Here is a 13,136-nt window from a genome sequence, read left to right on the forward strand (position 1 = left end):
ATATGTGTTAAAAAGTTGGTGGTTGATTTATTGCAACCGTTTATTGGCACTTCGCTTTGATTTTGTCACCATTGACTTCAATTCTTTTAAAAAACTCTGATTTAAAGATAGGTGGCAAATTATTTTATATACACGTCCTTGTTACCTGTTACTTTTGCAACAACAAATTACCTGTTCCTTTTCTAAAACCCAATAAAATTTAGAAAAGACTGTTCAAGAATGTAATTAAAAATGTAGTTAAATTGTAGTTAAAAATTTATCAGAATTGTAGTTGAAATACATTTCAACTACAAAAACGAAAAATGTAGTTATATAACTTCACCGACAGTAGTTGAACTATATTTTTAACTACTTGTAGTTAGCTATTTAACAACACAGCTTATAATTTATAATAAACGAATCTCCTGAAAATTTTTACTGGGCACAAATGACATTTCTTTCTCGCTAAATTTTATCTGTGATTTAACTCTTTTTTTAAACATGATGCTTGCTTTTCAGGTTTTTTGTTTTATGTCAATAATAATGAAGTGGGAATTTGTCAATTTTTTAAAAAGAAAGCCAGTAGATTCCAACGTAATGTATATTTTTGAGACATGACCTGAGAATTAGACAAAAAATGACACACATTTCTACTGTGGCCACCACGCTTGCTTGGAGATTAAAACTTTTTTGTCTCACATAAAGTAGCATTTTTACTGCATTTTTAGACATTTTACAATCTTGTAACGCGTGCAACACACTAAGTTTTAGGAGTATCGAGAGTTTCAGTAACTTTTTCTGTTTTCCATTTAACACAATAAATTTTTCCACACGGCGCTTTATTGACATTCTTGTTTACGATCGAGCTGTTGAACGCACTTCGAGGAGTAACAGTTCTGGCAATGGCACCAACATGAGTTTCCGTTTTGGTAACGTGATCAGTCACCAAGCCTTTCTTTTCAACGGGCTGCTTCTTTTGACCCGATTTTGGGACATACGTATCTTTAACTGCAGGCACATTGGTTTGCGACTTTTTTTTGTCTTCATTATTTTTGGAAAGTTTCGGTGTCATTACTGATGCTTGTTGTCTCTTCATAGCATTTTTCGTAGTACGCAGCATTTGCACGTTCGGTCGACAATTTTCAGCTATCTTCGTCTGCGATTCTTTGTTTTCTTTTTCTTGCGTGTGGATATTTTTCGATTTTTTTAAGAACGTTTTTTCGCTGGGTAGTGAATATTTGCTAGTTGGCTTTCTACTTTCTTTGAATGGACGATGTTTGCTTAGTATAATGTCATTACTAATTTGTTCAGAAGTGTTGCTATACTTGATTTCTTGTTTTATTTTAGAGCTGCCAGATTGTTGTTTGAGAATAGTTGCCAGTTGTTTCGTGGACATACATTTACTAACTGGTTCATTCAATTTACGTTTGTTCCTTTCATTTGTTGCCTTTGAGAACCTGGTAGGTCTTTTAGGAGTGTTATCGACGAAAATTTTAACACTCCGTATTGTGGCTTCGAGTTCTTTAAACATTTTTTCTTTTTTTGCTTTATCAGTTTCGCTTTTCGGTTCCACCGTGTACATGGGTTTCTTCTCTTCCTTCTTTTTTTGCGCATCGCCAGAAGGAGTAAGCAATTTTCCCATTTTAGTATCAGCAGTTTTCAATTTAGATTTCTGTGATATTTTTTCCTTTTGTGCCGCAGTTTTTTGAGAAGAAAATTTCAGAACAGAGTGTGATTCTTGTTCCTTTTTACCCCCTTTTTGAATTGTAATTTGTTGAGAAGGAACATTTGGTAACACTTCTTTGTGTGATTCTTGTTGCTTTTTATTGCCTTTTTGTACTGTAATTTGTTGGGAAGGAGCATTTGCTAATATTTTTTCGTCAGTTTTAGTTTTGTTAAATTTTTTTGCATTTACTTGCATGAGAATATCTCTTTTAATGTTGGCAAACGTATTTTCCTTAATTGATACAAAAATTTCTGGCGATTTTCGAGTAGTTTTCTTCTTTTGGACTACATTATTATCAAGAGATTTGAAATTAGGAAGTGGCTGTGGCGATGTCCTTTGTGAATATTTTTCCACAATCTCTACACGCTTTTCGTGAGACACTTTTTGCGCTTTTGCTGAAGTGCTTGCAGCACTTCTAGGGGATACTTTTTCTTGATGGCTTTGAAAATTTGGAATGTCTGCGAAGTTATTCATTTCACCTACCGACGAAACCGTTTCCATCGTAACTTTCCAGTTTGGTGGCCTTTTCTGTGGTTTGTCTGGAACCAACCTTGTTGCATTGGTGAAATTTTGGTTATTCCACAATTTTTGTTTGTTTACAGAGGCAACTGAAGCAGAAACAGCTTGTGGTGTTAAAGCATGGTGTTTTGGAAATTGTGTTTTCATCACTTCGCCCCTTACTGCGGACTTAGTTGTTGGAGCTTTTCTTTGTTCTTTCGCATATTTTGGTCGTAGTTCACTTTTAAATGGTGTTGTTACTGCTGCTGGAATTTTCCGTGATGGCATAGTATGTAATTCAGGCATAACAAACTTTTTTTCTTGTGATGTTGCGCACAGGTCGGCAATCTTTTTTTCTAGATTTTTCAATCCTTTATTTTCCAGCATGTTTTGAGGAAGTATTAATTTTTGCGTTATAATTGTTTTTTTATCGAGACCGCGGTTATCTACAATCTGTTTTTGTTCTGGTATCTGTTCTTTATCAAGACTTTCACTTTGTACTAAATGGCGTTCTGGTTTTGGTGCTCTTGAGGCGTTGCCTAATAAATCATCTGGCAATTTTTCGTTTCCGCAGACATCTGTAGGAATTGTAATACTATTCGGAAGGTTTTGCTGCAATGTTAATTTCTCTAGAGAATGTTCAGAAAACTTTTCTTCTAGGTTTTCTTTTGCTTCTTCATTTTTCAAAATAGTTCTTTCTGATAAGTTCTGCGTTTTTAATGTTTCTTCTTCACAAAGGAGAGGTAAAGTTTCTGCATTTTTTTCTACATTAATGTTTATGTTTTCCACGTTTGAAATTATTTTCGTGTTTAGTTGTAAGGGATTATCTAGAGGCTTTTCTTCGGCATTTTCTTTGATATTTACGTTATCTGAAAGTTGTTTTTCCTCGGAAGCCAATTTTTCTGGCAAATTTTGAGAAAGTTCAATTTTTTGCGTAACTGGGACACTTGCCCCTTTTAACAGTGAAGGACTAGAGTGAACACGTGTAGGTTTTTCTTCTACACATTGTTTCTTTTTTACAACATTACCTTTTTTCAAAAGTTGGTTCAAATATAGTTTCTTTTTACGCGATCTGGTTTTTTGAGAAGATTTTGGAAACATTTCTGAATGTTTTTGTTCCAGAACTTCATTTCTGTCAATACTTCTCAATCTGTCGACTTCTGCCATTTTGAGAGGGTATCGTAGTTTTTTAATGCGCGAGAAGCTAATTACTCGTTGAATCTTCACATTGTTATAAGTCGGTTCAGAATTACTTCTAATTATATTAACAGAATCCTTGTCCATAGGGTTGATATTAAAACCTACATATTTTTCGTCTTTCGTATTACTTGTTTTATATTCTTCTGAGCTCTTCCTTGCTATTGGTGTGTTATCAGTCTCATTTTTTTTTGTAGTTTTTGAAATATTTTCATCCTGTGTTGCGCTTAAATTAGCATCCTTGCTTTTTATTGACTTGAAGCTGTTAATAATAGTATTTGTTTCTTGCTCGTTACGAATTTTTTGGAGACTTTCAATCGGAATGGCTATATCTTCAGAACATGAGGGATGTTTATTATCACCACTCATAACTGTACTGCTATATTTCTTTTGTAAAATAGTGCCTGAGTTTTTCGTCGTATCTGTTGGTTTTTCTCCTGAAAATTATCTCTCAGTGAAAGGATTAACACTAACATTTGACTTACCTATTTTATCTTCTTTTGTCCGTTTTGATTCACTGTGTTGCAGTTGAAGTTTTGTTTGTGACTTCTGAGGGAACCCTATTTGTTGAAAATGTGTTTTGACATTCACTTGATTTCGCAGTTCTAGGTTATTTTGTGGCAGTTCTTCCCGTAACTTCATAAAGGGATTATCTTCACTCACGATATCTTCCGGTTTTGGACTTTTTACTGCTATATTTTCTTTTACGATGTTCTGAAATTGGTTTCTTTCTGTTGTGAGTTCCTTGATTGCATGTTGATCTTCCGCTTTTTGACTTTTTACTATTTCGGTTTTTGTAACATGTTTCTGAGTTTTGCTTTTTTTGTCCCCTCCTGACAGTGGAATTCCGTTCTCTTCAGGTGGTAAAAAGTGACCACTGTTGTTCAGTTCTTCACGCACTGACTCAAACATCAATTTCCGTTCCACCATCTGGAACATTTTATTATTGATCTCCTTAAATTTGTTAAAGTTTTCGCTTTCTGCTTCCTGTTTAAATTTTTTCAGTATATCGTTTTCCGTTGCTATAAAGTGTCTTTTATTATAAAACGCACATTTACACATATTCATGTGTTCATCTTTTAGAGCCATGAATTTAACCGTTGTTAAAGAGTGCCATAACGCTTTTTCAAACCTATTAAAATGTCTTTCGTTTTCCTGTATGAGTTTCTTCGAATTTTCTAAATCCATGAGTGTTTCTTCTATGAACGTCTGAGTGTTCCTATTTAATTTGTGTATGCCTTCGGGTTTGTTTGCATGTACAAGTGAGTCAGACTTGGTTCGTCTCAAAGCTTCTGGCGTATTTAACTTTATTTTGGCGTCGCTTTTATTTTCCTTGATTTTGTCGTCTTTTACATTTATTTTGGGTGCCTCAGGTTTTGTTACAAGTACTAGTCGTTTATCTTCCTGTTTGACTATTTTTGTTACTTGTTTCTCTTCTTGTTTCTTTGATACCTTTACGTGTTTTGTGTCTTTCTCTTTGTACACGTTTTGCAGTTTTTTGATATGTGAAGTGTCAAGTGCGACTTCAATTCCTTCTACTCGAGGGGCCTTCAGATTTATTTCAGCACTAGTCTTGCTTTCACCGTGCCTGAATCTGCAGCGTGTTATTTCTTCTTCGATGATATTGTTGATGATGCTCGAAAATTTTGGCGTTTGAGCATTGTTAGACAAAATATCTGTACACGCAACTAACTTCTTTTTAACTTTCTCCAGCTTCTGATTCCTTCCCGTCAATACTTCATTTTTTTCAAGAAGCTTCACTAATTTGATGACGTTTTTAAATAGATATTCCTGCGATTTAAGAATTGCATGTAAGTTGTCAATTATGTAGTCTTCACTCACAGAATTTTCTTTTTTGGATTTAAGGGACTCCTGCCGTAACCATTCGGGAATTGCATTCATTTGTTCTATTTTCGAAGAAGGTGTTTCGGAAGGTCCGGCAGCTGCATCTTCTGCAGGCGCACTAGTTGACTGCTGAATTTGTTGACATTGATTTCGATTATTTCTTAGTTTTTCGTACAAGTCATATTCTTCTTGAGTTGTGATTACAAGGTTTCTTCCTTCGCACGTGTATTGACTTGAATTGTAATTGATAACTTCGAGCATATTTTCGAATGGCATGATGACCTGCGTGGTGTTATATTCTATTGCAATTTTTCGCTTGAACTGCAAACATTTTCTAATTGCCTCGTGTAACGTCTCAGCTGCCGTCGTAGTTAGAAATTTTCCTCGTAATAACAATAAATTTAAAAGAAATTCCATAATTTGCGCCATGCAGTGTACTTTTTTCACGTCAACATTTTCCAGTGAACTTGACTTTCAGCCACTAGATTGAAAGAATATTGTATTTGTTGATATTTTAAGAGCCTTGGATAGTGAACTGTCGCCTACTAAATTGAACGAAATCGAACTAAATCTAAACTCCGTAAATATTTAATAATGTAGAAACCTTTAACGAATTATTAAGCAAAAAGTTACAGAATTAAGTCCCCTATTTTAGTAAAACCACATTTGAAAATTATTAATTGTGAAAAGTAACACATTCTTTCAGTTATTTTTAAACAGCAAAAATGCAGATGTAAGTACCGATAAAATGGAAGAGAAATTTATGAAGAAATCAGTAAACAAATTTTAAAATTACGTTTTATAATAATAAGCCTATGGAAATATCTACGTCTATGCCACTGGTGCGAGTTGTGGCAGTTGACGCATGCGTATTTGAAGTCAAAATGTCATTATGACACCATATGACCATAAAATAGAGTGGGGATCAAACAGAATGACGTTTTGTTATTGTTCTGACAAATCTAAAATAGTATTTTGATGATAATAAGATATTAAAAATATATTCGTGGGTAATCTTAATCGTGGTTCGTTAATAATAAAGTGCGCATTTTTTCGGAAATATATGTAAAGTTGTCAAGGTAAATATAAACAAATACAGTGCGATTAGTCATTGCTTTGTGTGTGTTACATTAAAAACATTAATGAATTTTAGATGCCAATTCTATACAGTGTAATTTCTCGGGGAAACACTGTCCTTGTTAGATATGCCTCATGTGCTGGTAACTTTGCCGAAGTAACAGAACAAATAATTGGGAAAATTCCTCCTCATGATGATAAACTTACCTACTCACATGGCAATTACCTGTTTCATTATATCTGTGAAAGTCAAATTATTTATATGTGTATCACGGATGATGTACGAAATTGACTAGTGTAAGTGTACAGTTTATTGATTATTGAGTTTTAGGAGTTCGAGCGATCACGAGCTTTTCTGTTCCTTAATGAAATCAAACGAAGATTTAAAACCCTATATGGAGAGGCATCTAATAACGCAATTGCATATGCCATGAACTCGGAATTTTCCAGAGTTTTGGCTAATGAAATGAAACATTATTCGGAATCCCATGATGTTGATACTATTTCAAAAGTTCACGGGGAATTAGATGAGTTAAAGAATATTATGGTTAAGAATATAGGTAATAAAGTGAATTTGTACTTGACCTACTAATTATGTTTACTTATCGTTCGGTAGATAATGTGGCAATGAGAGGAGAAAGACTTGAACTGTTGGTAAACAAAGCAGAAAATTTGAACAGTGGCGTAAGTATAAAAATGTCATTTTTAAATTTTGTTTAATTATTCTTTTTTTTAAGTCTGTAACATTCAGGAAAACCAGTCGAAACTTGGCTCGATCTATGTTTTGGAAAAATGTGAAAATCTATGTTATAATTGGCGTGGTGATTACTGTGATCGTTTATTTTATTGTTTGCATGGCTTGTGGAGGTCTTCTCTGGCAAGGTTGTGTTGCTAAGAAGTAAAACTAATAAATATTTTATTTTAACACTTCAACATTTTAATATTTTTATCATTCTTGTAATGTATATAATTCCACCCATATTAAAGATGTTATTTTTATGTAAAGTAGGCTGTTATTATTCACGTTAATTTATAATTTTGTAAGTAGCCAAAGTATTGTTACATAAATAAATATCTACAGTGTATTTAGTTTTTTTCACGAAACTGCTTCAACAAGTTTTTGTCATCATTTGTTGCGAGAAAGATTGTATTTAATATACGTTTTATGAAATTTTCACGAGTTCATTGATTAGCCTAGCCTTCACGAATCTTTTTTCTGATGTTCAACCCTAAAGAATGTTAAGTAGCACAAGAATGCAAGCTTTCAAGACAAACAGTTCTAACCCTATTCCAACTAAAGTAGCAAGTAGCAAACAGCAAATCTGTAAAGTTGGCTGAAAATGTTGCCAAAAGTTTTTGCAACGTTGTCACATAAATCTATCTACAGACATTTTGTTAAATAAGCACCACTTGCATATCTCTACAAAATGAAAAGCGTCACTCTCTATGCCCTTCTTCTGTTCATACACACGTATGTGTGGGTTATTAATTTCGTTTAACACCACCAAACACTACATTTTTCTTGAACAACCCAATTTATAGCTCATCATAAATTGTAGAAGAGTTATACAGTTGGCTACACGTACCTATATTGCCTTTGTCATTTTTAAAACACTACCTGTTGATTTTGCTGAAAATCTAACAATTGGTAACAGTTTTCGGTTGATTGAGAACGGCTTTTAGTTAGAAAATTATCTGAATACGAATGTTGCCAAATTTAGGACTGTATAGTGATCATTAAAAACTTTCAAAAAATGTACCTATGCAATATTTTTGTGTTTATTGTTAATTTTCATGTCCTTCTGGGTCTTTTTCTTTCAAATGCCATTTAATTTATCATAAGGGGTATCCCTTGAATAAATAAATAAATATTTTGCAAACTTATCTTGACGCAGGTGTAACATGTACAGTTTGTACAGTTTTTGTTATCGCATATCACTGCTGCTTACTGCACGATTTTCTATCGCTTAATGCTTAATACAATTTTACTTTTGTTAAAACTGACTCTTTTAATAGGAAACTATCGTAGATTTTACAAATGTGTTGTTTTGTCGGTTGCGCACGCGTTTGCAGTTAGGTACCTGCTTACTGCTTTTTACGCCAATAAAATTTTTCATATTTCGACTAAACCAGTGACCCACTTTAAATAATTTTGAAGTCCTAAAACAATGTACAATATACACACTCAGTGCTCAATAGGGAAATAGTTTGTCAAAATTTTTGACGGAATATACAGGCTGACTGCGAAATACATGCAAAAAAAAAAATGGGCAATAGCTCACAATATGATTATGTCACTGGCAAAAATTCACGGTCCTAAGTGGTAGCAGTGTCTAGAAAAAATTATTTGAAATTAAATGTAAATTGTTATACGCGCTGGTGATGTTTCGTGACCTACATAATTACTGCAATGAATGGGTAGGGGACTCGGAGTAAGAACCAAAAAAGTAACTTTATCAGGCACTTTTTTAATCGCAACGTGAAAAACACGAAAAGGGCCAGTCATTATCGAGCGGTCGTTGAAATCGGTGTATGGTCCAGTTTTCCAATGCAGAGTGTGTCGATATGGTGGTACAGCATCTCCGAGATCATGTTACCTTCAACCTCAAATTTACGATCGTGGTCGTGATGGGGCAGAAAGGAGAATTTGGATTTTCGCAGTTTGTAGTGCATCCTACATTAAAAGAACACGGCCACATCCATACCATGTTGACAAAGTGCACGGTTTGGAGTCCACTGATTGTCCACGTTATGTAACTCACTTTTTGTCCAATGGAACTCCACATAGTCGTCAACAAGTACGATTTCAAGAGACGGTTTTTGAGAAAGGTGTATTGGTTGGATGAAACAATTCGTTTGTGGAAATCAACAGTGTCCAGAAATTATTGAAGAGCTTCAACAAGTGAAAGTGGCAGCCGCTACTCCGGTGTTTTTTTGCCTATCAACAAACCTCTTGCGACGCTCTGACGCCTGTATTGCTAGTCAAGGACAACATTTTCAACATTTCTTGTAAAAAGGTAGTAGCATTCTAAGTTGCTCTTATTTCTGTTCCAATAAACAATGTAAAATCGTTGTGACAAGGACCAAACATCCGTCAGAATCAAAATTACCAAAAAACTTTCACACTGACCTTTAACGATGAATGAGTAAATGAATGAACGAATGATAAGCAGCAAAAAGTCGGTTTTACTTTTAATTGAAACTGAAAGTGTTTGGGTCGTTTTTAGTCGAACGTTTTTCCAACTCTGTTTACAAGGTGGCTCAGTGCCTTCGTGTCGAGGGTGGTTCATGGGGGTTTTGCCCCATTCGATTTTTAATTTGTTTTTTCTATATTTCGGCTCTACTGGGGTGGGGGATGCCGTGGTTAAAATATTTGCACATATTTCGCAGTCACCCTGTATGTACTTCAGGCGAAGTAGGTCCTTACATATATGAATTATAAATCAGGTTAACAAAGTCGTGGCCGTAAAATTAAGCAAATTCATCGATCTAAGAACACACTGGGTGAATTAGTTACGCTGGGCGGCGGAAAATTACCCCATGAATAGGTGGGCCTTCGTTCAATAATTACTATCAAAAACAAGATTATTTTAAAATGCGAGAATAAATGATCAGACGCATCTGTTAACTACAATTAGTCAAAATTTATTATAGAACCGTATTTTCACCATATACCTTAACACCACCTAACTTTTTTTGGGATTAGAATCGACTCTGTAGCGTAACTATAGATATGTATAATTTGTGCATATAACATCAACTTCTTTAAAATTAACAGATGTTACAGAAACACGTCAAGATTTTAAGGGACGTAACATACTTAAGTATGTATGTTTTTATGACCTCTGTTAATGTTTAACAAACGGGATTGAAGTAAACAAATTGTTCACAGAATTGTCTTCTTGTGTATTCAAAATGGAAAGATGACAAGAAATGGCGCAGGGAAAATAAATAATTCATAAATTACAAATGAGTAGGTAAGTAATATATTCTAGATTGCATTTTTTATGAGTTTGGACACTGAAATCAATACTCTATTATTACTAAATTTCATTATAAAGTGTTACTAACACAATTTATCCCGATTAGTGAAACCAAACATGAAATTCGACGAAGGCATTCTTTTGTTCTCACATCATATGTTTAAAACATGTGTTTTTCTTTACCCAGCAATTAACAGAGAGTTCCAATCCAAGCCGTGTTGCTTTGTCGAACATTTTTTGGATTGGTTTCAATTATTTTTTTGTCCCTCTTGTTTTATCTGTTTTTACACTTTCTGTTACCTAGTCTTAATTTTCACTCAGTAAAACTGAGCTGAGACACATTATACCTTTTTCCTTGTCTTCCTATCTTTTTGAGAACTACTCTAAGATTTTTCTTTACAGTTTTCCTATCAAATTGTTATCACTTGGTAGGTACTTTTTTATAATATCGAGCTTCCTCTAACTGAGGTTATTTTGTAGCTAGATATTTAACGTAGGGAACGAATTTTACTTTATTTTATTTGCTTCATTCCTAGTATTTTACAGTTGATGACAATAACAAATAAGTTAATAGGTCCTAGCTCTGTGGCTACAATTTCTGTGGTTATATATACTGTTTCTTTTGTTATTAATTTTATTTATTTTGTTCCTTCATTACATTATTATCTATTCTTTTAATCACTCTATTTGTTTTAGTTGATCATCATCAAAATTCACTTATAACTTAAGTAGCTTATAACAAAAATGTTGATCTAAAGTTATTTAAAGAGAACTTCCCTCGCCTCTGTAGGACAGCTGAACAAACACAGATTCTTCGAAAAAGTATAAAATTTAATTTAGCTATTTTTTTATGATAACCCTTGTAAGTTAAAAAAGAAATAGAATGTGAAGCATACTATGCGTATATATAGCGAGCTTTTTCGTTATAAAATTTTGTGATGACGTCATCAACAACAAGGACACGTAGATCAGTTTGAATAAAATAAGGGCAGTATAATACTAATAATAATAGCACTGTGTAGCGGAGCTTTCAAAGCGCTCCGCTAGTACCCTTTCGAGGGCGCTGTCCTCGGCAGCGCCGATATCAACCCCACCAAGCTCACCCCCACTGGAACGCACCCCACCTGAAGTTACTTCATTGTGCAGGTACTCCCACGCATCTCAACCCTGCCTATAAAAGGGCAACTCGGACGCTTTCCAGGCAGATGGAACTCCACCATCTCCACCTTAAGGGCTGCACTGTCTCGGTCCCCTTCTGGTGATCACCAGGGCTGCACTGTGTTACGGTCCCCTGCGCTGCTTCGATATTATCACCAGGGCTGCACTGTGTTACGGTCCCCTGCGCTGCTTTGAGATCATCACCAGGGCTGCACTGTGTTACGGTCCCCTGCGCCGCTTCGATATTATCACCAGGGCTGCACTGTGTTACGGTCCCCTGCGCTGCTTCGAGATCATGACCAGGGCTGCACTGTGTTACGGTCCCCTGCGCCGCTTCGAGATATTCACCAGGGCTGCACTGTTTTACAGTCCCCCTGCGCCGCTCCAACGACGTCATCTCCAGGGTCGCACTTTCTAGGTCCCCTGTGCCGCATCGCCGACGTCGTCATCTCCAGGGTCACACTGTCCAGGTGCCCTGTGCTACATACATCACCGCCGTCATCCCCTACGACGCTCTGAGTCCCAGGAGCCGCCACCATCCCCGACGAGAATTGCCACCACTTCGAGAACCCATACCCCACATTTTGATTTGTATTGTTTGCTTATTATCAATAAACCGCTGAGCTACCACAACTGTATATTTAAATTTTCGAGAAATTAGGGTGAGCCGTTCTTGATTTGATAATTCTAAAAAAAATTTTAATGCATTGATAATCCACATGTATAGACTGATAATATTTTACATATTTTAGATATAATTTATTCGGCAAAATTTTGAGATGTTGCCATCAATTTTTTAGCGGGAATAAACCAATAATTTTTGATTAACGACTTACCATTCTTACGATAAGATTATTAAATCTTACAACGTTTATAAGATTTCACACCATTCGGTTTTGCAATTTCAAAATTATATTCTAGTCGTTTTAATTTGATATACAGGATGTCCAATGATCTGGTAGTAGAATATTACGCATTTATCTTAGATTTTGAAAATATTTTTCGACGCACTTTAATAATACTCATTTAAGGCTGCAATTTATTATTATTTTCAAATATACAACGTGCTTCATTTACATTCTATTATGCTCCAAGTATAATTTTACAGATTTAGATTCGTTATAAGAAAAGGAAAAAACGATACAATATACAAGAATTTTTTTTAGTATTTTAACGAAATGTTTAGAAAAAAATCTGCTTCATGCTTTTCCATTCAGTATTAATTTTATGATTTATTTATTAAAAATTAAAACGAAACAGTGTATCTTAAATTTTTCAGTTGGGGTTGCTTATCTTGTGAAACTTATTTGAAAGCTCTCTTTAGCATCAATGTGTAGACACTAGCATTATTTTTTAATGAAATATCATATTCCCCATCTATCAATCTACTTTTAAGAAAATATGGAATCTCATGTTTTTTACTTTTTTTATGCAGACGTTATATAATTTGTAGGAATTTTTCTGAGCTGTGTAATGTTGTCACACAAAATTCTGTTATAGGGAAAATTCCGCGTAACGATATTTCTATAACAAAATTAAAAAAACTGGCCTAAAATTATTCAGGCAGTTCTCCTTGTTACTGTATTTTTTAAAATATTTATTTAATAACTTTTAGTTAGAATAACACATTCATTTTAATAGATACACTATAACAATATCATGTTTCTCTGTCC

At 34.5% G+C, this 13,136-nt stretch overlaps 2 protein-coding genes across 3 annotated transcripts; one reads left to right on the plus strand and one right to left on the minus strand.

Annotated features, from left to right (window-relative positions):
* Positions 1–566: 566 nt before the first annotated feature.
* Positions 567–5,711, minus strand: LOC135129673 (uncharacterized). 2 transcript variants are annotated; one of them, XM_064056917.1, is made up of 3 exons: positions 5,243–5,711; positions 3,886–5,191; positions 567–3,837 (listed from the first exon to the last, which is right to left on the minus strand). In XM_064056917.1, the coding sequence occupies exons 1-3, from the start codon at positions 5,672–5,674 to the stop codon at positions 740–742; spliced, it is 4,836 nt and encodes a 1,611-aa protein (XP_063912987.1). In that variant the 5' UTR covers positions 5,675–5,711; the 3' UTR covers positions 567–739. The 2 variants fall into 2 exon arrangements, with proteins under 2 accessions (XP_063912987.1, XP_063912979.1); XM_064056909.1 differs by having other exon boundaries at positions 3,886–5,711.
* A 433-nt stretch (positions 5,712–6,144) lies between these two features.
* Positions 6,145–7,407, plus strand: Vamp7 (Vesicle-associated membrane protein 7). The gene is made up of 5 exons (XM_064045638.1): positions 6,145–6,324; positions 6,399–6,602; positions 6,654–6,882; positions 6,939–7,006; positions 7,060–7,407. Exons 2-5 carry the CDS (start codon positions 6,399–6,401, stop codon positions 7,222–7,224), a joined length of 666 nt encoding a protein of 221 aa, XP_063901708.1. The 5' UTR covers positions 6,145–6,324; the 3' UTR covers positions 7,225–7,407.
* The last annotated feature ends 5,729 nt before the right edge of the window (positions 7,408–13,136 follow it).

Source organism: Zophobas morio, unplaced genomic scaffold (genome assembly GCF_036711695.1).
Source record: "Zophobas morio isolate AGI-343-1 ecotype UQ-CSIRO unplaced genomic scaffold, CSIRO_AGI_Zmor_V1 ptg000002l, whole genome shotgun sequence".
Taxonomy (NCBI): Eukaryota; Metazoa; Arthropoda; class Insecta; order Coleoptera; family Tenebrionidae; genus Zophobas; species Zophobas morio.